We start from the raw sequence: 24,743 nt of genomic DNA, 5'->3' as shown, positions 1-24,743 counted from the left end.
GCAGGATGGAAATCACAGAGTGTTAAAGGCGATGGAATAAAAGTGTGTTTTTAAGAGCGATTTAAAAACAGGAAGAAAGGAGGCCTGTCTAACACTCAAAGGTAAGTCGTTCTAGACTCACTCAGGACAATCTATTTTTTTATACCAGAAAAATGTTTGTTTTTCCCACTTCTCCGTAACACGTATTCTCTATTAAAAAAGTGTTACTACTTCCACAATTCTTAACCAATTTGAATCGTCCTAAAGTCAAAATGCTAATTGCTAATGTTTGTTTAATCATAGTATCATTACCTTTATAGCTAATTACACAGATTAACACCTCAGATTAAAACATTCAGAGTCAATAGATTTGGTTGGTTCGTGAATATCACAAGCCTTCAGTGTTTTGATTAAATTTGATACTCTAACATTTAACGATGTAGAACAAAGAAAAATACAACTTAACTAAAAACCAACAGAAGAAAATGAATTTACAGTTCTGATCAACGTTCCCTCTAAGGTGCGCGCCTGTGCAATTGCGCACTACTCAAGCGTCCTCTGCGCATGGCAAATCTATGCCACGCACAAAATCTAATAAAAAAATAAGCGCATAACAATTTTCAACACACGGACACGACAGAGAAAACAGTTTTCGTCATTATTGTTAAAATATTGTAACGTCTGTCGAGACGCTTTGAGGACATGAATTCCATCCATCACTTTGCTGAGCAAAACTCTTTATTGTCGGCCATAAACACATCACCAAAACATTAGTAAAAAAAATTATATCTAGCAAAAGTGGTCATTTTCTGCTGTACAAACCAATAGCAACTTTGTTATATCAACAGCAGCCGCTCGCTCTTTCTCACTTGCGCCAACACATGCACATATGGCACTTAGCCAGTGATGCGTTTACAGCCACACAAAAAGTCGGACAACTCCAACACCACACATAAAGAGTCATTCCAGATCGTTATACTATGATTTACCAATCAAATGTGTGCTTATTCTAGTGTCATTTATTATGAATCTTAATTTATAAATATTTATCATGAAATGCTTTTAGTATATTAAATAAATACTAATAAAAATATATTTTTTACAAACAGGAAGTTGCAGGAATGTACACATGATCCCCTGCTTACATCTCATTGTGCAACATGTGAATGTTTTAATGGGAACTAAATGCAATGTCTGAAAGGGGTACAAGTTATTTCCAAAGCAGGACCTCCACCCAGACAAACAATACAAGTACACAGTTCATGAAAAACAATATTTTTTGTTATTGTCATTGTAAGTGGGCCTAAACACTTACATTAGAAAATTATCTCATGGAAATGACTGCTGTCATTTGATTGTAATAATAAGAGAATGTTGTCTGTCTATCTGGTACACCGCCTTCCGCCCGAATGCAGCTGAGATAGGCTCCAGCACCCCCCGCGACCCCGAAAGGGACAAGCGGTAGAAAATGGATGGATGGATGGAAATTTAACTTGTTATTTAGTCAGGTTTGGGACAGGTGTGCTGCTGGTGTAGCCACAGTGTGCACGTCTGATGTTGCTCACACGGGCTCCACTGAATGCTCAGGGAGTTTTTGCGTTTGCTCACACACCTGAAAAATTAGAGGGAACATTGGTTCTAATCATAATTTTGCATTTTTTTAAACTCACTTTTTATGTCTCCCACGTTATTCCTCTCTCCTACATTGTAAATTATAATAAATTATGCCAATGATGTCATCTATCTACTTCTACCAACTTTTATGACTGGCAATAGCTACTTTCCTTACTGAGGAGTTGGTAACACTGGAAGAGAGATCAAAAGAGATTGAGGACAGTGAGGAAGGAGATGTAGAAGAGATACAAATTGAGAACACAGATGCAGAGGATGAGACAGAAGAACCAGCAGAGAAAACAGTGGACATGATTTTTATTTCTAATTTCTGGTTAATTAACACTAACATTTGGACGCCACCGTGCAGGGAGAGCTGCTGACAACAGTCTTAAGTACAAATCAACGTTAAAACAGGCCAAATCGGTTTAAAAAAAGTTAACGTCAGCATATTAACATACTAACATTATCATGTTTTTTTTTTAAGCTAATTTTATAGGCATATGCCTCAGAGTCATTTACTTTTGTACTTGACACATGCAGTTAGCCTGCTAAATTTAGTTTGTAAGCATGCTAGCTTGTTTAGCGCATTTTGAAGGTACGCGCCTTCGAGTGATATAATTTGTTACTGGACGCTATCTGGTTGGTGTGCAACCTGCTAGCATTTCAGTTCGGCTTCTGCATTCACACACAATTTCTTCTAAAAGTGCATAATCTAGTTACAGTGTGTGTTTCCTATACAATAGAAGCCATTAAAATACTTCTACTTTGTTCATAACTTCATGGTTATAGCACTTGCTATTGGGTCGGTTTACAGCTGGTGTCTTTAATTAATATGTCAGGGCTTACAACATGGTAATTTGAACAAATCACAAAATGTACCTTTAGATCTCTTTCCACCCTCCTTCTGCATGCCATCTGTTAAGGAACATACGTCAGCACTTATTTGACAATGCAACATCCCAACATTTCTCTTGTGCTGCTCCTCCCAGTGTGCCATACCATTAAGCATAAAGAATATATAAAATGTGAGTCAGAGTATGTTGTACATCCTGTTGAAAGCAGGCACTGCCATCACAGTGACGATTTGTACAGGCTTAAGATAATCCGTTTTACAGTGTGACGCCAAAACGGTGTCGATGCACGATTGATACGAGTTTGTTTTGCAGGGAGGGATGGATTGCTATAGAGAAATTCTCAAACACCTTTGCATGGACAAACACAGCTGTCATGCATGAGTTGACAAGTACTTAACAGAGGACCTCTTCCCAGTGTGCTGATTTATTCTATAACAAATAAAAGTGAGCCAAGCAACAGTTTATTTAGAATATTTATGTATGTGTAACACGTCAACTGTGTGAGTGTTTGCACAATGAGAAAGATTAGACGGATCAAATGTTTTATGTTACGCTATATGGACACAAAAAAATAATTTCCTTTTCTTGGAATGACAGTGTAACTAATATGTTCATTTATAGTCTTTGATCACAAGCCGGTAAGGACAGGTTTCAGTTTCATTAATGTTTACGAAGGGCGAAAAGTTTTCTTTAGATTTTCAGTAAGAACAACAAGAGTAGATTAGAATAGTTTGATCTATTAAAGTCATGCAAACTGATGCTATTATTGAAAATCTGGGATGGGAAAAAAAAATACTGCATTGGCCTGGAATTTAATTTACGATTTCAAGTTTTCCCCATTAATACAAAGTACTATAAACTGATGCACCAGACTGTGATTCAGAATAGACAATGTATCTAGTTACGTAATCTTATCTAACCAAACCATAACCTGTGAACTTCATTGCTTAAAATGAGTTTCATTTTTGTGTTAGTACCAAGGTAAAGGATACATATAACGTCAGCAGCCTCGGACAGTTTGAATGTTTAAGTGCCCTGGACAGAAACTCCTCAAGTTTGTTCTTTAACTTTGGTATCCAGGAATCCTAAAAAAACACAACGTGAAAGAACATTTGTTATTTGAAAATATTGCTCTAAAGGGGAATAAGATGGAGAAATGAGAACCTTAAAGAGATCCTTGAAGGAGAGATGGGCACTGGGGTTGGACACAAAGGGCAAAGCATAGTAAGGCAGAAACTCCGGGTTCTGGCTAAGTGCTCCTCCTCGCATATCCAGAAACTTCTTGAAATAAGAAATCCTCTTTTCAAACTCTGCCCGATCCTGGAGACAGTCAGATTGAATTAATACATTCATCTTTCTACAAGATTTAAGTGGAAAAACACAATTAGAAGCATTCATTTTTGGTTTAATTCTGCCTCATTTGTGAGCAACCACCACAAAGTTCTAAATCAGTGATGTCAAACATGTGGCCCGCGGGCCTGATGGGTTTATTAATGATTGATTGATTGATTGATTGATTGAGACTTTTATTAGTAGATTGCACAGTACAGTACATATTCCGTACAATTGACCACTAAATGGTAACACCCGAATAAGTTTTTCAACTTGTTTAAGTCGGGGTCCACGTTAATCAATTCATGGTATAAATATATACTATCAGCATAATACAGTCATCACACAAGTTAATCATCAGAGTATATACAGTACATTGAATTATTTACATTATTTACAATCCGGGGGTGGGATGTGGAGGGGGTCGGGGCGGGGGGTTAGGTTTGGTTGATATCAGCACTTCAGTCATCAACAATTATATCATCTGAGAAATGGACATTGAAACAGTGTAGGTCTGACTTTGTAGGATATGTACAGCGAGCAGTGAACATGGAGCGCTCAGAAAGCATAAGAACAAGTATATATATTTGATTATTTACATTTGATTATTTACAATCTGGGGAGGTGGGATGTGGTGGGGGGAGGGTGTTAATCTAGGGTTGTAGTTGCCTGGAGGTGTTCTTTTAGTGCGGTTTTGAAGGAGGATAGAGATGCACTTTCTTTTACACCCTCAGATTTTTATAGCGTTTTTCTATCGACTAGATGTCGCAATAGCAATTCTGTTAGGTACACAGTAACGTGGCGCTGCAGCTCCTACCCCTCGACCCAACGTAAAACCTGCTTCGAACATATCGTCTTTTGGCAAACTCATTTCCACAAGATGACTCGGTCAAAAAAAAGAAGAGTGGACGCAGAGTGTTCCGAGAAAAAAGATCCTCCTCCTATTCATTCACTGGAGTGAATAGTAAACCACATATATTTTTGAACAAGTTTTCCTCTAATGAACCTAAAAAAAAACAAATGTACGATCAAGGCTCACGCACACACACTTGAATAACATCCTTAAATTGTCTGTCACTCAAGATGTGACACCTGGTATTGATGCACCTGTAAAAGTTAAAAGATGCCAAGTTTCAGGAGTGAAATAAACAATTGATAACCCCACTTAAAATGCTGCATGAGACACTGCACACTGATATAGTTGTGAAAATGTATGTCTCCTGTGCAAATTTAAAGAAAGTAATACTGACAATACTGCAATACTGTCAGTCTCTTAGTTCGAACGTTTGGTTGGTTGAAATTGTTCATGCATTGCACAGCTTCTATTTATGTTTTAATCAATACACAGTGATTTCATATGAGGCGGGGAGTAACTCAACCCTCCTGAATAGATTCCCTCTCTTGTTGAGTAAGCACAAGATTGATATATGGAAATGACAAATGAGGTATTTGATACCTAGGAAAGTTTTTATTTATTATTTTGTTGAATCCCAGATAGGCTGTGAATTACAGTTTAATGGTTGTGTAGATACACTGAGAGACAGTTTAAGTTCATTGTGTTCTTAATTGTGTTTTTGCAACTGCACCAATTTTCCCTTAGAATTTTCACTAACGAAGTGTTTCGAAAAGAGGATTATTTGTAATATGTACATTTTCAGAATCTGCTTGATCTATTTTGGGCCAAAGTAAACAAAGAATACAACCTGAAGAGTGTTGTCGGTTTATTTTTAAGTTCTCACGCCATGATTTTACCAGTCCGGCCCAGTTGGGAATAGATGTTCCTCCATGCGGCTTCCTGAGTTAATATGAGTTTGACACCCCTGCTCTAAATATTTTGCAGCCATTCCGACATAAACACTGCTTTAACTTGCAATGCAACATTCTGACCAATAGCACAGCATAGTGGACACTTTGAGCATATGACTATTATGTGCTATTAGGAAAAGTAGGCTCTTGTAATTCATAAAATAGAAATGGAGAATAACTAAATCATACTTGTCTTGCAGGGTGGCTTCTCAGTGGGTAGATGGTAAAGTGGATGTGGAGGTAAAACTCCAGCTTTAGGGCCTCTGTGTTGTTTACATCATATGGAATAATTTCAGCCCACAGCTCAAAGAACACATTGCAGTCTCCATTATCAAAAGAGCTAAGTAGATCTTTCTGTGCATGGAGATAAACAGGTAATGGGTAAGACAAGACAAAATTAAAAAAACTAAATGAGACAATTATGCAGCACCCTCTCTAGTTTTGTATATCCAAAAGGCTGCATAACACTAATTGTCACATTAAAATTAGGACTGTCAAAATTAACAAGTTAACTTATATGACTAATCACAAACAAATATTGCATCAATCATGAACACACATAGATTAGTCATGCGACTTATTTTGACTGTACAAGTTATTTTACCTTAAAGGCAAACTGCAATTTTTTAGGAATTATGCCTATCGTTCACAATCATTATGAAAGACATGACGACGGCTGGATTTTTTAAAATGCATTCTAAATAATAAATAAATTCGATCAAAATTCCGCTTACAATGGATCTTAAGGGAGCAAGTACTTTTCGTATCAATCGCCCCATTTCCAGGTCCCAAATGACTGTCAAAGTGTCCCAACTTGTCGGATTATATCCTCAGCCATCTACTTTTCAGGTGAGATGCATGATTTATGATCTACAATAAACTTACAGGGATCAGGGAAGCGAGGAAGCAGCAGACCACTCGATGATGTCAACATAAGGACTCACGGAAGTGATCACGTAGCCGCTGTAAATAGTTTGTCTGTGTTAGCGCTTATAATAACAATATCACCATCCATCCATCCATCCATCCATCTTCTTCCGCTTATTCGAGGTCGGGTCGCGGGGGCAGCAGCTTAAGCAGGGAAGCCCAGACTTCCCTCTCCCCAGCCACTTCGTCCAGCTCCTCCCGGGGGATCCCGAGGCGTTCCCAGGCCAGCCGGGAGAGATAGTCTTCCCAGCGTGTCCTGGGTCTTCCCCGTGGCCTCCTACCGGTCGGACGTGCCCGAAACACCTTCCTAGAGAGGCGTTCGGGTGGCATCCTGACCAGATGCCCGAACCACCTCATCTGGCTCCTCTCGATGTGGAGGAGCAGCGGCTTTACTTTGAGCTCCCCCCGAATGACAGAGCTTCTCACCCTATCTCTAAGGGAGAGCCCCGCCACTCGGCGGAGGAAACTCATTTCGGCCGCTTGTACCCGTGATCTTGTCCTTTCGGTCATGACCCAAAGCTCATGACCATAGGTGAGGATGGGAACGTAGATCGATCGGTAAATCGAGAGCTTTGCCTTCCGGCTCAGCTCCTTCTTCACCACAACGGATCGATACAACGTCCGCATTACTGAAGACGCCGCACCGATCCGCCTGTCGATCTCACGATCCACTCTTCCCCCACTCGTGAACAAGACTCCGAGGTACTTGAACTCCTCCACTTGGGGCAAGATCTCCTCCCCAACCCGGAGATGGCACTCCACCCTTTTCCGGGAGAGAACCATGGACTCGGACTTGGAGGTGCTGATTCCCATCCCAGTCGCTTCACACTCGGCTGCGAACCGGTCCAGTGAGAGCTGAAGATCTTGGCCGGAGGAAGCCATCAGGACCACATCATCTGCAAATAGCAGAGACCTAATCCTGCAGCCACCAAACCAGATCCCCTCAACGCCCTGACTGCGCCTAGAAATTCTGTCCATAAAAGTTATGAACAGAATCGGTGACAAAGGGCAGCCTTGGCGGAGTCCAACCCTCACTGGAAACGTGTCCGACTTACTGCCGGCAATGCGGACCAAGCTCTGACACTGATTATACAGGGAGCGAACTGCCACAATAAGACAGTCCGTTACCCCATACTCTCTGAGCACTCCCCACAGGACTTCCCGGGGTACACGGTCGAATGCCTTCTCCAAGTCCACAAAGCACATGTAGACTGGTTGGGCAAACTCTCATGCACCCTCAAGGACCCTGCCGAGAGTATAGAGCTGGTCCACAGTTCCACGACCAGGACGAAAACCACACTGTTCCTCCTGAATCCGAGGTTCGACTATCCGGCGTAGCCTCCTCTCCAGTACACCTGAATAGACCTTACCGGGAAGGCTGAGGAGTGTGATCCCACGATAGTTGGAACACACCCTCCGGTTCCCCTTCTTAAAGAGAGGAACCACCACCCCGGTCTGCCAATCCAGAGGTACCGCCCCCGATGTCCACGCGATGTTGCAGAGTCTTGTCAATATCACCAATACTTGGTTAATATTAAAATCACAAAATGTAAATGGAGTATTGTTGGTGCTTTTTGAATGGTTATTAATCGAATTTTATGGGCAGAATAGTGGAACTCCCATTGGCTCCGCTGTAAGCGGACTTTTGTTTACGTTTATTTAATATTTAGAATGCTTTGAAAGAAATCCTTCCGTCATCATGTTTTTCTTAATGATTATGTATGAGGCAAAATTGCAAAAAAAAAGCACAGTTCCCCTTTAACTGGTATACGGTCAGTGTTTAGAGCAATGCATTTTTCACTACAAAAATGACTGGTGTGCTCACTAGCAAATTTTACTCCAAAATACAGCCTGAAAGACCTTTAGATAAAACTGTTGCCAGGTTTTGTGCAAATACATGACATGCATTCAAGTAAAATACTTTAAAATGTTCCTGAATTATATTTTGACAATGAAATTGCATTTGAAGGACTACACTTTTTTGGAATTTTGTCTAATAACACATTTTTCTTTTTTTATGCATTCCAACTCGTAAATAAACGCTAGCAAAAGTCAACTAACAATGGAGCTAATAGGAGTTGTCTATTCCGCCTATAAAGCACACTCATTCAAAAGCCTCTATCATTGTTTTATATACATACCGTACGCTAGTGATGGGTCCGGCAACACCGATGCATCGGCGCATGCGTCGAGCTCATAGAGCAAAACCCTGTGTCGGTGCGCGTACCGCTATTAGAAAGTCACGTGACCGATCATGATCTGTTTCGGTCACGTGACCGATACGCGAACTGTGTCGCACTGACGCCTCCTCTGTGCCCTGTGAGCGGGTCTTTTCTACAGCCGGAGAAATAATAACTAAGAAGAGAAATCGTCTAAAATTTAATACGTTGAAAAAACTGTTTTTTTAAATAAAAGTGTAAAAAAATAATAATTCCCAGTCCACAAGCATCCTCATTCACAACACTTTTCTCTTAGATTTCCATGTTATGATACATGTTCACATTATTTATTGACTGTATCTAAAAAAGATAAAAATATATTTTTATTTAAATGAAGATATGAAATAATCCTAAATGAAATACAATGACTTGGTTTATATTATTGTATATACTAGGTCATAAAATCAGTGTCAGTTGAGTTGGTCCATAAGTTGCCTGTAAGGATTTTTAATGTCCAGCAGATGTCAGTATTTAGTGACACAGTGTCGACACAGTATCAATACAGTTTTGCAATGTGTCGAAACGCTTCATGATGCCTCATCAAACCATCACTACCGTACGCTAAGTCTACGTGTAATGTAGTAACAGGCACATTCATAATAACATGCAATATTTACGTATTTTGCTCATTTTAAGGAAACATGTCGACGTATTCATTTCACAGACGTATCACAACTTTCGCGTTTCCATTTAACAACAACAATAACACTATTGGCAGACTTCATGAGAGACAACAAAGACTACTTTGGGACCACTCACTTGGATGCCGACTGATGGGATGTTTATATTTTGCTGTTTAGATGAAGAATTAATCCTCACACAGGTTTAAAAAAAAAGGTTCTGCAAATGAACGTCTTGTCATGTCTTTCTCGCCAATGTCAAAGTTGACCAACTTCTTGGTTTATAGCCACATCCTTCTACTATCTAGGTGAGAGACATGATTCATAATCTAGAATTCACTGTCACCAGCTTAGAGCTATATGCAGCAGCAACTCAGTGTGTCAATAGTATAGCTGCATGAGCTAGTTAGCTCTCTGTGATCACGGCACCTTTAAAAATAGTTTGTCTATTTTAGCACTTACTCACCCGTCGATTCACCCTTCGACGTGTTAAAGTTCCAATGATTGTCACACACACACTAGGTGTGGCGAAATTATTCTCTGCATTTGACCCATCACCCTTGATCACCCCCTGGGAGGTGAGGGGAGCAGTGGGCAGCAGCGGTGGCCGCACCCAGGTATCATTTTTGGTGATTTAACCCCCAATTCCAATCCTTGATGCTGAGTGCCAAGCAAGGAGGTAATGGGTCCCATTTTTATAGTTTTGGATAATAACAATATCGCTAATACTTGGTGAATATTTAGGTCACCAAGATGTACATTTTTGGAAGTATTTAAGTGGGCTTTATGGGCAGAATAGTACACTCCCATCAGCTGCATTACACCTTGTACTTCCAGTATTTAACGACCTAGAATGCATAACAAAAATAAAAACATGTTTTTGTCTTACATAAGGCTTGTGAATGAATGATAAGCAAAACATTTTTTAAAAGTGCAGTTCCATTTTAAGCAAATTTTGAATATGCAAGCAAATACTCGCCTGTGATATCATGATTACATACCTGCCAACTACTCCGGTTTTCCCGTAATTAGTACGGTTTTCATCAACCTATTCCGGGTTACGGTTGCAGTGATAAAAAATACGGTTTTTCATTAATTAAAAAAAAAATTTTTTTTTAAATGCGCGAGGCTATTTATAGCACCGCTGCCAAGCACGAGGCACCTGTTGCCATTGTTTCCAAACGAGCGAACGATCATGGAATCAGCCGGAGAAAAATCGCAAACGAGTCTTAAACCGAAAAGAAAACTGCAGTCATTCCGTGAATAATATTCAAAAGCCTATCCGGGAATAATTATCCGTTCCAAAAAGGGTGAAAACTACTACGCGAATTGCACCTTGTGCAGACAAGATTTTTCGATCGGACACGGAGGAATTAGCGATGTAAAAGACCACGTTGGGACAAAAGAACACAAGTCTAATGCCGTTGCTAGCGATACAAGTGGAAAACTGTCAACGTTTTTCGGATTTTAGCCACAAAAAGGTAATGACACCAATGTTATCTATTGGAATTGTTTAGTACTGTTATACTGTTAAAAGTGTTTATACTATTTATGCTTTCAAGTCCAAGTTGAAGAAATCTTGTTAAATGTTGACAGCATAACTACCAAAATACAGAAGTATGTCCTTAATATTTTTGCAGTGCTATTTCTGTTGAAAAGTTAAAATGATTACATTAGAGATGTGATGTGCCACTTTTCAAGTGTCTGATGGCTTAAATTAATTTTCATTAATTTTTCATATTTTGAATTCTTTTGAAAGGCTTACAAAAAAACTACATTTGAATTGTAATTCCATGCTATTGACAGGACTATTAATTTTAATGAAGTTAGCTTACCATGTTTACAGTATGATAATTGTGATAGAAATGTGAATTTTAGGCACAGAATATTTTATACAATTGAACAAGGCAGTAGATTATACAAGCTTGGACAGAAAGTTAATAATGACACCAATTTTTTTTTTATGGAATTGTTTAGTACTGTTTTACCATTTGTTTACTGTAAAAAGTGTTTATACTGTTTATACTTTCAATTAACAAATTGAAGTCTTGTGAAAGGTTGACAGGATAACTGGCATTAACTGTCAAAATAATTTCAAACTATTGAAGTTAGCTTACAGAATAAACATGTCAATCAACCCATATGATTTTTGCTGTAATATTTTTGTTTTGAAAAGTCACTGTGACTGATAGAAAAGTGATGGTTTTAGCAACATTTTAACCTGTCTGAATGCTAATAATCATTTTGCGTCGGGGGGCGAAGCCTGAACCCCCCACCAGGACTTTGTCCTGGACCTACCGGGGCCTGCGGCCCCTGGACCCTGGCTACTAGGTTTTTCTTATTTCAAAAGTTGGCAGGTATGTGATTAATCTGAAATTGAAGATGTAATTAATCTGATTTTAAAAAATATATATAATTTGACAGCCCTAATTAAAATGGCATATAAACATTTTCTTTATGTACCTGGTTGACGTGAGTCTTTAAGTCCCTCAGAGCATTCCCTTGAGGCTTGGGTACCAGCTTTCCTTTGTTTTTGCACTCCTTGTCAAAACTCTGAACAGTTTCATCAAACTGTTCAATCTTGAGGTACTGTGGTCAATGAAAAATAAGCAAAAAATGTCAATAAGCGAAGACTGACATTACTCACTGTTATACCGGTAGATGGATAGATACCTCCTTGATCATCCCAAGCAGATTGGCTTCAGTGGCTAAGATGTCCCCCATCTTGGCTTCCTCCTTGAAACTCATGTGAGTATCTGCAACTTTTTAAAATCCCACATAGAAGGCAAACATCTATTCTCCTGTAAGGTTATAGTTCTGCTTTTGAAGCCTTTGTTGACTCCAATTAGTTTCTACTATTTGGTGCATTCCATTGGATCCGACGTGTTTCTACCACTTAAGCCTCGGCTCCAGCGACCCCCCGCGACCCCGTAAGGGACAAACGGTAGAAAATGGATGGATACTGTCCTCGTTAGCAATTCAAGTGCAATATACTCTAAAAAAAAAGTGTAGATTTTCTGTTTTAAAAAAAGCGGAAACCACCTTGATAACCCAGTCTATTTTGAATATATGTTTACACTTTCTTATCACAGCAACAATTTATTGTAATTGCCAAAAAAAATGAGGCAGACAAGCTAGTGCTAGCTGGCATGCTAATAGTTGTTGTTTTAACAGAGGACGTCAAAACCATCATTATCACCTTGTTCCTACATTGCAAGTCTAAGATAACATACTTAAAGGCGAATTTACCCTCTCTCATCGTACTATAAACATTAAAAAAAAGCCTCACAAGTTCGTCTCTTCTGACATTAGGGATATATTCATTAGCTAGCAACCGTAAACAGATGGACGCTAACTACATAGCAACCACAAAGTTGATGCTGGAAAGTAAAAGAAAATGTCGTAAAGTAATGGCAAAGCTATTATGGGAATATGACTTATGTTTTTTTTGTATCGAAAGCGATCTAATAACCCTTCAACAACATATACAAATATTTATTTAGGCATAAAGAGAATATTTTTCAACATTATTACACACCATGCCGTTTGATGCCTACGTGAACCGGAAGTATATGACGTGTTAAATGTTGAGCACATTGGTCCACTATGGTTCCGCCGTCTCACGATGTTATGAATGAATTAATATTTAGCCAAACTTAACGAGATATTAACATTTTAACAAGATGTAAAAAATATTATTTTTTATTCAAGCCTAAAGAAAATATTTTTAAACATTATTACACGCCGTGCCGTATGAGACTCACGTAACCGGAAGTACAAGGCGTGTCAAAGGTTGAGCACATTGTTCAACTGTGGTTCTGCACGATGTTATGAATGAATGAAGATTTAAGGAGGTTTTAAATAGTATGTTATAGTCGCATATATTGTCACATAACTGAGGGCAAGTGCTAGAAAATCTTGTTGGGTGCACAATACGGAATAACGTAGCTCACCAGCTCCAACAAACTTAAGGTAAGGAAACGGTTGCTCGCTAACAGCTAGCCTATAACTAACCTTGTGAAGCACGTATAACTTTGTTGTTATTACATTTTTATTAAACACATGTCCATTTCATCTCACAACATGTCCGAAAAGGAGTAGGAAGAACTTGAAGCAAAGCGTATTTAATCCTACACCCCTTTTCGTATAACAGCAATTACTAACACATATGTTCACTTTCTGTTTCAATGTTTATCAATCAATGTTTACTTATATAGCCCTAAATCACGAGTGTCTCAAAGGGCTGCACAAGCCACAACGACATCCTCGGTTCAGATCACATCAGGGCAAGGAAAAACTCAACCCAATGGGACAATGAGAAACCGCAGATGTGGGGACCCCCCACCCCCCTAGGGCGACCGGTGCAATTGACGTCGAGTGGATCTAGCATAATATCGTGAGAGTCCAGTCCATAGTGGATCCAACATAATAGTGAGAGTCCAGTCCATAGTGGGGCCAGCAGGAGACCATCCCGAGCGGAGACAGGTCATCAGCGCAGAGACGTCCCCAACCGATGCCGATAACGTGGACCCCCGACTTAAACAAGTTGAGGAACTTATTCGGGTGTTACCATTTAGTGGTCAATTGTACGGAATATGTACTGTACTGTGCAATCTACTAATAAAAGTCTCAATCAATCAATCAATGCACAGGCGAGCGGTCCAACCCGGGTCCCGACTTTGTACAGCCAGCGCTTCATCCTTGGCCACCGGATTCTATTTTGTAACGCTATTTACGTTAATTCTAAATACAACAGCTTTATTGAATAAATAGTTCAGTCAGTTATGATTCACATAATAAGGTGAATAGTATCTTATTTTCAATAAAATTCAAGATGTCTATAAGAATTATTTTTCTTTGTACTTTGTGAACACTTTTAGTTTGAACAGCCTCTTAAAGTGGATCATATTAGTACATCGTTTCTCTTTTACTTCTATCATTCCATTATTTAATCCCACATACTGATATGCTAAAGGTCTTAAATGGTTTATGTGCATACACATTTTTAGGGTATGCAACCTTTTTTTGTAAAACTATAATCTACAGCAGTGGTTCCCAACCACCGGTCCGTGGATCGATTGGTACCGGGCCGCTCAAGAAAAAAAAGTCGTTTTATTTTTTTTTTTATTAAATCAACATCAAAAACACAAGACACACTTACAATTAGTGCAACTACATTATATATCAATATAGATCAATACAGTCTGCAGGGATACAGTCTGTAAGCACACATAATTGTGTGGGACAAATTTTCAAGCGTTGACCAGTCCGCGGTTCCAAAAAGGTTGGGGACCACTGATCTACAGTGATTCTGACAATATATCCCAGGGCAGGGGTCTGCAACCCGCGGCTCTTTCATGCCTCCGCCGTGGCTCCCTTTGGCTTTGAAACCGAATGTCAACAAATAATGGTTACTTGATTTATCATATTTAATTGTATTTAGTTAGTTTATGTTAGTTTTGGAGAGTTCTGGGATCTTGTCATATGAAAATAAAACACATTTTAATATATTGTCAAAGGCAGTGTAGGTCACAGCCCTTATGCGACATCTCTTGCTGCCATGCAATTGTATTGTTTTTAGCGGTCAACCCCTAGTAATGGACGGATCAAAAAAGAGAAACATTTTATTTATTTACATTTTTATTAATTTCCTTTCATTGATGACGAGGTTGTTGTTTTCCATTTTCAGTCAAATGAATATGCCGTAGTTTTATGCCTTCAGAATACTGGAATGAGTTCCATCCATCTATTCTCTACCGCTTGTCCCTTTTGGGGTCTGATTTTTATTTTTTTATTCATTAATAAGGGAAGGAACAGTGTATTTTTTTTTTCTAATATTCAAAATAATTAGGTGATTTGCTTCGTTATACCCAGAAATAAAATGCAAGTCGTTTTTGTCAAGTGTTTGATGTCATAAGTCCTATAGCACAAGTGTAAGGAAACTATAAGTGGTGTTATCGTCATTTTAGGAATCTAACAGAGTTTGTGGCTCTAGGTGGGTTTTATTTGGGGGGAAATGGGCTCCAACGGCTCTTTGTATGCTGAAGGTTGCAGACCTCTGTCCCAGGGTCTCTGAACATAGCTATGAAAGTTAATATCCACTTGTTATTTGTATATTCTCGTATTAAAATATGCCCTGGTCTGACATAGTAAATTCATCGAGATTATTGTAGTAATGTTTCCAGAACTGTAGTTCCTGTTTTTCTAATTACCTTGTTTTGTTCTTGTCAAAAACAGAAAAAATGGCTGGAATTCTTTTTGAGGATATCTTTGATGTGAAAGACATCGATCCAGATGGCAAGAAGTTCGACAGAGGTTTGTTATGACGTAATAATAATGCATAACATGGTCACTACTGCCTAGTTTCTCTTGTTATATTCTTATTTTACTGTTATATTTTTATTCTTATTGTAATATTTTTCTATTTTGTTTCCATTTATACCCCCATTATTTACTTTTTACTTTTTAATTTGATCTCAATTCTGTACACTGCTGCTGGAATTTGAATTTTCCTGAGGGAACTCTCCTGAAGGAATCAATAAAGTACTATCTATCTATCTATAATCTATATAATTTCTGTTTATTATGAAACAATGGTTTTAGTGTGGCAGATTATCAAGGAGTATTTTTCTGTGGGGATGTAACAATATCAAAATCTCACCGTACGTTATTGCGTCACGTTAGTACGATATTTTGGTATTGTCCAGAAAAAAAGGCTTGGTAAAAATGCCATAGTGTGTATATTTAAGTGGCAGGAATGACTTAGACTTAGACAAACTTTATTGATCCACAAGGGAAATTGTTCCACACAGTAGCTCAGTTACAAAGAAAACATTTTTTTTCTTTAATGTGCCTGAAAGACTGGCAGTGCATCACAGTAGCTCCTTTGATTGTTTAGGATAAACACACTTACTGTAATTGAACACAAACATAATGCCCAAATGTTCTAATTAAATTTATTATTACAAATAGGAATTTTTAAGTGGTAATAATTGTTCGGCAACATCCACTGTTACAAGCAAATATATTTATTTAAAAAATCACAGTTGTGTGTCTTCAAGGTGACAATGTAAACATCCAGTGTAACAAGTGTTAAACAATATGTTAAGTTTAGTGTCTTTCAACTTTTACTCTCTGAAGAGCAGTGGCCCTTTTTATTAATAATGTATCAGTTTGGAAAAAAAGCTGTCAGAAAGGTTAACTGACAATTCAACTTTTACTCATATTGGGGTGGTAGAACGGCCGTGCTAGGAACTTGAGGGTTCCAGGTTCGATCCCTGCTTCCGCCATCCTAGTCACTGCCGTTGTGTCCTTGGGCAAGACACTTTACCCACCTGCTCCCAGTGCCACCCACACTGGTTTAATTGTAACTTAGATATTGGGTTTCAATATGTAAAGCGCTATATAAATATAATTCACTTCACTTCACTCATATACCGGTAAATACCTCACAAATTGATGTTGAGCCTTGCTGGCTTCAAATATATTTTAAAGTTAAAAGTTAAAGTACCAATGATTGTCACACACACACTAGGTGTGGTGAAATTATCCTCTGCATTTGACCCATCACCCTCACCTCCTGGGAGGTGAGTGGAGCAGTGAGCAGCAGCGGTGGCCGCGCCCGTGAATCATTTTTGTGATTTAACCCCCAATTCCTCTGGGTAATGGTTTATTAAGTAGCTTCTCATATTACTCGTATTCCCCGCGTTGTGCAGCACCCGTACTCCCGCTAAGTGCTTTCCCTCCGAACGGTGCGCCTTGACCAGCTCTGTGGAAACGCTGGAGACAAAGGTGGCGCACTTTGCTTTGCAGCGCGCAGACTAAATTATCTCCGTCAAAGGAGGTTTTCTTTTCGTCAGGGTTTGTTAGCAAAACAACTCAAAAAGTTATGGAAAGATTTTGATGAAATTTACAAGAAATGTCCCCCCCCAAAAAAAAATATCATCTACGAATACACTTCTCCCGCATGCTTCCTTCTTTTCTCCCCTTTACTGTTCCACGCCCCCACCTTGCTGCTGCGCAGAGGATTAGGGGAGATGTAGTTTATTTCAGACCGGCCAATGCAAACGCTCCAGAAAAAAACTCCCCTCACCAAGTTTTTGTTTGACACCAAACATTGTCATCACAGCATTATTGTGAAGATTTTGAAATCGTAATACTGCGGTATCTACAATACCGTTACATCCCTACAAATAAGTACTTTAAGATAATATTTATGTCATTTACTGTGGGTAATACCAGGAAAACAGTGCCAGAAAGGGGCTTTAGTCTAATTTTGGAAAATATTTGTAGCCTATCGCAGTGTTCAATTAAAACCTCCAACTTCCACTCAGATGTTTTTTTGGTTTTTTTAAACTGCATAGTGATTTAAAATTGTCTGCCTATTGCCATAAACAATTGGGCCAATTACAAACATAGTGATGGACTGTATCAGCTAATTTAAATGCAACATTGCCCCCTTGTGGATACAAATTAAAACAATATTTCTGTCACTGTACTGTAGCATTTGTTGGACAATGCAATCATTTTATAATCGTCCTTCACTGAAGCCAAGAGATTTATGCTATTTTTCCCACTAATTATCATCCCACAGTGTCTCGCCTACATTGTGAAAGTGAATCCTTTAAGATGGACCTCATTTTAGACGTAAACATTCAAATCTACCCTGTGGATCTCGGTAAGGACATGTCTCCACACTCTTGTGTCTTTGCCTGACTAATTATTAATGTTATCCCACTGAAACATGTACTGAGGTCATTAAAACTGTTGGAGTAAACTTGTCTATAGTCAAGCTAAACAAATGATTTATTTCAAGTTAAACATCAAATACATTAGATTAAAAAAAGACTTTCTCCCATTAGGTGACAAGTTCAGATTGGTCATTGCCAGCACTTTATACGAAGATGGAACACCGGATGACGGGGAGTACAATCCTCAGGATGACAGACCGTCAAGGTACGTTTCCAATAGTGGTAAATCAATAACATTGTTTTATCAGGATGATTTTCTATGTAATTGTGTATACATTACAGGGCAGACCAGTTTGACTACGTGATGTACGGGAAAGTTTATAAGATTGAGGGCGATGAGACATCGACAGAAGCAGCCACACGTCTGTGAGTAATCTTTATTATTTGTGTCTTTCTGTTTGACAATAGATAATGACTTGTTGCAAGATGTAAACGATTCTTAGTCCTTAGTAGAAATTGGCATTCAAACATAATTAATTATTTTTTGAATAATTATTTTATTTTTAAGAATAAAGTAGCTATTGGCACACAAACAAGTCACAAAATTATGGCATTGTGTAATTTGCCCATGTAATTGCAATGTATGCTGTAGGGGAGAGGACAGGTTATTGTTGTGGGAGTGACAACATATGTTTTAAAGGGGAACATTATCACCAGACCTATGTAAGCGTCAATATATACCTTGATGTTGCAGAAAAAAAAACATCTATTTTTTTAACCGATTTCCGAAATCTAAATGGGTGAATTTTGGCGAATTAAACGCCTTTCTAATATTCGCTCTCGGAGCGATGACGTCACAACGTGGCGTCACATCGGGAAGCAATCCGCCATTTTCTCAAACACATTACAAACACCGAGTCAAACCAGCTCTGTTATTTTCAGTTTTTTCGACTGTTTTCTGTACCTTGGAGACATCGTGCCTCGTCGGTGTGTTGTCGGAGGGTGTAACAACACGAATAGGGACGGATTCAAGTTGCACCAGTGGCCCAAAGATGCGAAAGTGGCAAGAAATTGGACGTTTGTTCCGCACATTTTACCGACGAAAGCTATGCTACGACAGAGATGGCAAGAATGTGTGGATATACTGCGACACTCAAAGCAGATGCATTTCCAACGATAAAGTCAAAGAAATCTGCCGCCAGACCCCCATTGAATCTGCCGGAGTGTGTGAGCAATTCAGGGACAAAGGACCTCGCTAGCACGGCAAGCAATGGCGGCAGTTTGTTCCCGCAGACAAGAGAGCTAAACCCCCTATCGACCCTAGCTTCCCTGGCCTGCTGACATGAACTCCAAAACTGGACAGATCAGCTTTCAGGAAAAGAGCGTGGATGAGGGTATGTCTACAGAATATATTAATTGATGAAAATTGGGCTGTCTGCACTCTCAAAGTGCATGTTGTTGCCAAATGTATTTCATATGCTGTAAACCTAGTTCATAGTTGTTAGTTTCCTTTAATGCCAAACAAACACATACCAATTGTTGGTTAGAAAGCGATCGCCGAATTCGTCCTCGCGTTCTCCCGTGTCGCTGGCTGTCGTGTCGTTTTCGTCGGTTTCGCTTGCATACGGTTCAAACCGATATGGCTCAATAGCTTCAGTTTCTTCTTCAATTTCGTTTTCGCTACCTGCCTCCACACTACAACCATCCGTTTCAATACATTCGTAATTTGTTGAATCGCTTAAGCCGCTGAAATCCGAGTCTGAATCCGAGCTAATGTCGCTATAGCTTGCTGTTCTATGCGCCATGTTTGTTTGTGTTGGCTTCACTGTGTGACGTCACAGGAAAATGGACGGGTGTTTATAACGATGGTTAAAATCTGGCACTTTGAAGCTTTTTTTAGGAATATTGCGCGATGGGTAAAATTTTGAAAAAAAACTTCGAAAAATATATTAAGCCACTTGGAACTGATTTTTAATGGTTTTAACCATTCTGAAATTGTGATAATGTTCCCCTTTAAGCCTTTCTCCTTCTATTCTTCCTTTTTGTATGTCGCAAACAAGACTGAGATTTATCGCCTTTTGCTTCTTCTTTTTTTTAAGTCTCGGGACGCCGGTGAATACTCTTTTAATACGTTTGTATAAGTTGGCAACACCAATCCTCACTGCTATGTCTTCTAATTCTCTGGCTGACCAGGTGTGAATAAGTTGTGATTGGAAGCGGAATTGCGATGCATAGTGCCATCTAGGAATGTCACGGTATGAACATTTCTTGTCACGGTCATTGTGACAAAAATGATTACGGTTATAATTATCGCAGTATTTTTCATTGTGCTCAGCGTTTTTAAAAGTACTTCTTACTGAAATATTTTAACCAAGGTTTATTTAAAAACAAACAAAAAAAAACAACACATTCAAAATTATTTCCTTTTATAGAAGAAACATTATTGTAAATAAGAACACTGTGTTTCATCAACCTCAAGTATAAATTGAATTTGCATATGAAAACAACACAAGCATTATAAGCAGAGTAATATGGCAGAAACAAAATAATAACATAAATTGATCAAGCAAAATTGCGAAAATTGGGTTAGATAGCATCTTATAGACATAAGATATAAAGAAATAAAAACAAATGAAAGAATTTTGCAAGATGGCACCTGATGGCCGTAAGACATAACTGCACTTTGTGTCCTTATTCATGAAAATAGTGTTCATAAGGGCTGCACGATTACAGCCAAAATAATAATTCTATTTGTTTAGATAAATATTGAAATGTGTTATTATGCTATGTTATTATGTTCAGTGTTAGGGTGAGGTGTGAACGCGACGCCATCATGCAAACTGTATAATTTGTAGAGATGTCCGATAGTATCGGACTGCTGATATTATCGGCCGATAAATGCTTTAAAATGTAATAACGGAAATTATCGGTATAGGTTTCAAAAAGTAAAATTTATGACTAAAACGCCGCTGTACGGAGTGGTACACGAACATAGGGAGAAGTACAGAGCGCCAATAAACCTTAAAGGCTCTGCCTTTGCGTGCCGGCCCAATCACATAATATCTACGACTTTTCACACACACAAGTGAATGCCATGCATACTTGGTCAACAGCCCCATACAGGTCACACTGAGGGTGGCCGTATAAACAACTTTAACACTGTTGCAAATATGCGTCACACTGTGAACCCACACCAAACAAGAATGACAAACACATTTCGGGAGAACATCCGCACCGTAACGCAACATAAACACAACAGAACAAATACCCAGAACCCCTTGCAGCACTAACTCTTCCGGGACGCTACAATTTTTCTCATTACATGATGCCCTTTTCTCTATTTTTACATTGCGATGGAGAGCATTTTTTTTTGTTAAGTACATTTGTGTACATTGACATGTACTAAATGTAAGTTTGTGTACATGCTGTATCGGGACAGCTCCAACTGGAGAAGAAATGTCGCATAGGAATAAATATATACACCATAAAAATATTAATAACATGCTATGTCAAATGAATGGTTTTTAAAGTAATAACTTTGTGAAATGAAAAAAAAAACACAAGTATTGTAAAAAAAACCACAAAAAAAACATGGTGTTTACTTTTTGATATCAATATAAAACACAAAGCAGTTTGGTCAATAGGAATGAAGTCAATGAACAAGATTTGTTCTTCAACAACACAAAGTGGTATAGTGCAACAGTTTGGCCATCAATAATAAACGTGAGTCATACCTCACAAATCTAATAGACACTTTAAAATGAAACTGCAACATCAAGTATTTTTCTCCTCTGCCTTATACTTTTTGTGTGGGACCAATGCGTCCGTCTCCAATATTGCCCACACGTGTCGCCATTGCAGTCTCCAGAGCAAGGTCCGTGTAGTTGCTTGCTGACATGTTTTCTAAAGCCAAACAGCGCTAGTGTGCATGCGACTCTTGTTTCCAGGAAGTGAGCAGTGTTGTCTAAAATGCATTAATAAATGAGGGGTTTTCGGTAATTAAAATTTTAAAAAGTATTACTAACCGTCTGGAATTTTATTGCGGTTTATCATTATACCGTTTACCGTTACATACCTAGTGCCATCTACTGGACTGAGTACAAAGTTGTAACAACAAGTTCATTCACAGACAGTCCCATTATAAAGTGTTTATGATGCCAAATTTATTTTTGGTGACCTGCCAAAGACCTCCATTGTGGCACAAGTCCTATGGGCAGAACTCAAGTTGACACTGGCAGGGAAATAGAAGTTCAGAACATTCAAAGAGAGATTATCTCATTCCATTAATATAGATACATATCCTTAATGAATATGCAGTTAATTGAACAAATATCTTTGTTTGAAGCCTTTTCAAACGACCTGGCAGTTGTCTCTCCTACTGTATGTAAATTATAATTAGGTATTATTTTGTGTTTATCATTTTATTATCATCTGTTGTGTAAAAACAAAACAAAAAAACAATGAATAAAGAGGTGAAGATGCCTTACGAAACATACTGTCTCACATCATCAAACTTTAATATGCCTTTTCCTCTTTCAGCTCCGCCTACGTCTCGTACGGCGGTCTCCTCATGAGACTGCAGGGAGACGCCAACAACCTCCACGGTTTCGAGGTGGACTCCCGGGTGTATCTCCTCATGAAGAAACTGGCCTTCTAAAGCCAATTCTTCCCCCTTTACAGTCGACATTAGTACAATTACGCAGAATTTCGAAAGGGCTTACCAAAAATCATGTAACATGGACTATTTTTATAATAAAAAAAAAAAAAAGAGCTGGACTAATTTGACTGTGACACTTAGAAACTTCAGAACATCTGCTGATAATCTGTAAATAGACATTTTTTTTTTTACATGACTGTGTTTTTTGGATACTCTACATCTTCATTCATTTCGTGGCTTCAAAACGATGGCTGTCTTCAAATTTATTACAGCTTTGAAATTTGATAGCGTATTTTTCCTTTGATATGTTGTATTACAACAATATTAGCATTAAAAGGTTTATTATCATCTGCCTTCCGTGCTAATGTACAGTACACTGAACCTTGGGATTATAAACAAGTCTGTTTTATTTTATTAAAAAACATATTTTCTAATAGGAGTCATTTTCACTGTACTTTTTTATGTTATAGTGGTTATCAATTTATATAGTGTTTCATGATGATACGTAATATTGGCAATCAGCATGCATATTTGTTGCTGGTGCTAATGGAGATGTGCAATGTCACTGTTGACAGTGCAGTGCTTGTACTAAGGGACTATTTAGTCACTTGGGGCCCTTCACATAACAAAAAAACAACATAGTAATTTACCATGTTGTTAGAAACTACTATGCAAGCTGGGTTGGATTGGCTTGGCGAGCTGCGCGATGAACATCACTGATCCCAATGCCTTTACTGCAATAGATAGGTTATTGATCAGGAACATCAACAACATAGAACTAGAGATGTCCGATAATATCGGAATGCCGATATTATCGGCCGATAAATGCTTTAAAATGCATACCTGCCAACTACTCCGGTTTTCCCGTAATTAGTACGGTTTTCATCAACCTATTCCGGGTTACGGTTGCAGTGATAAAAAATACGGTTTTTCATTAATTAAAAATTTTTTTTTTTTTAAAGTTTTATTCACGAAATCGCGTAACAACAATGACAATCGACACTGCTTCCCGTAACTTCCTATCGAGCCATTCCGAATGCCATGCGCGAGGCTATTTATAGCACCGCTGCCAAGCACGAGGCACCTGTTGCCATCGTTTCCAAACGAGCGAACGATCATGGAATCAGCCGGAGAAAAATCGCAAACGAGTCTTAAACCGAAAAGAAAACTGCAGTCATTCCGTGAAGAATATTCAAAAGCCTATCCGGGAATAATTATCCGTTCCAAAAAGGGTGAAAACTACGCGAATTGCACCTTGTGCAGACAAGATTTTTCGATCGGACACGGAGGAATTAGCGATGTAAAAGACCACGTTGGGACAAAAAAACACAAGTCTAATGCCGTTGCTAGCGATACAAGTGGAAAACTTTAAACGTTTTTCGTCGCCCAAAAGTTACCATATCATTTTTGCAGTATGATCAATCTGATAGAATACATTTGGATTTTAGCCACAAAAAGGTAATGACACCAATGTTATCTATTGGAATTCTTTAGTACTGTTATACTGTTAAAAGTGTTTATACTATTTATGCTTTCAAGTCCAAGTTGAAGAAATCTTGTTAAATGTTGACAGCATAACTACCAAAATACATAAGTATGTCCTTAATATTTTTGCAGTGCTATTTCTGTTGAAAAGTTAAAATGATTACATTATAGATGTGATGTGCCACTTTTCAAGTGTCTGATGGCTTAAATTAATTTTCGTTAATTTTTCATATTTTGAATTCTTTTGAAAGGCTTACAAAAAAACTACATTTGAATTGTAATTCCATGCTATTGACAGGACTATTAATTTTAATGAAGTTAGCTTACCATGTTTACAGTATGATAATTGTGATAGAAATGTGAATTTTAGGCACAGAATATTTTTTACAATTGAACAAGGCAGTAGATTATACAAGCTTGGACAGAAAGTTAATAATGACACCAATTATTTTTTTAATGGAATTGTTTAGTACTGTTTTACCATTTGTTTACTGTAAAAAGTGTTTATACTGTTTATACTTTCAATTAACAAATTGAAGTCTTGTGAAAGGTTGACAGGA

General features: G+C 38.3%; 2 protein-coding genes across 5 annotated transcripts in view; one reads left to right on the top strand and one right to left on the bottom strand.

The window, feature by feature from the left end:
- The window catches only part of armc9 (armadillo repeat containing 9), a 43,860-nt gene extending 31,555 nt beyond the window's left edge, over positions 1–12,305 (bottom strand). For all 3 annotated transcript variants that reach the window (XM_061976009.1, XM_061976010.1, XM_061976011.1), the window contains exons 1-6: positions 12,025–12,305; positions 11,815–11,940; positions 5,775–5,939; positions 3,612–3,767; positions 3,440–3,532; positions 2,473–2,497 (exon numbers count right to left, since the gene is read on the bottom strand). In XM_061976009.1, coding sequence (XP_061831993.1) covers positions 2,473–2,497; positions 3,440–3,532; positions 3,612–3,767; positions 5,775–5,939; positions 11,815–11,940; positions 12,025–12,099 — 640 coding nt within the window. In that variant the 5' untranslated portion in view covers positions 12,100–12,305. The remainder of the gene's footprint in view (positions 1–2,472; positions 2,498–3,439; positions 3,533–3,611; positions 3,768–5,774; positions 5,940–11,814; positions 11,941–12,024) is intronic.
- The window catches only part of polr2h (RNA polymerase II, I and III subunit H), a 102,220-nt gene extending 79,026 nt beyond the window's left edge, over positions 1–23,194 (top strand). Inside the window, exons 3-8 of one of the 2 annotated variants that reach the window (XM_061976017.1) lie at positions 12,013–12,099; positions 15,589–15,666; positions 17,945–18,028; positions 18,213–18,306; positions 18,384–18,467; positions 22,581–23,194. In XM_061976017.1, the coding sequence (XP_061832001.1) occupies positions 15,594–15,666; positions 17,945–18,028; positions 18,213–18,306; positions 18,384–18,467; positions 22,581–22,698 (453 nt within the window). In that variant the 5' untranslated portion in view covers positions 12,013–12,099; positions 15,589–15,593 and the 3' untranslated portion in view covers positions 22,699–23,194. Of the gene's footprint in view, positions 1–12,012; positions 12,100–13,051; positions 13,324–15,588; positions 15,667–17,944; positions 18,029–18,212; positions 18,307–18,383; positions 18,468–22,580 lie in introns of those variants that run through there. The other variant, XM_061976016.2, reaches the window with a different exon arrangement.
- Positions 23,195–24,743: the final 1,549 nt, after the last annotated feature.

Source organism: Nerophis lumbriciformis, linkage group LG14, assembly GCF_033978685.3.
Source record: "Nerophis lumbriciformis linkage group LG14, RoL_Nlum_v2.1, whole genome shotgun sequence".
Lineage (NCBI taxonomy): Eukaryota > Metazoa > Chordata > Actinopteri > Syngnathiformes > Syngnathidae > Nerophis > Nerophis lumbriciformis.
The sequence above is the reverse complement of the archived record's forward strand: the minus strand, read 5'-3'. Positions and strand labels throughout refer to the sequence as shown.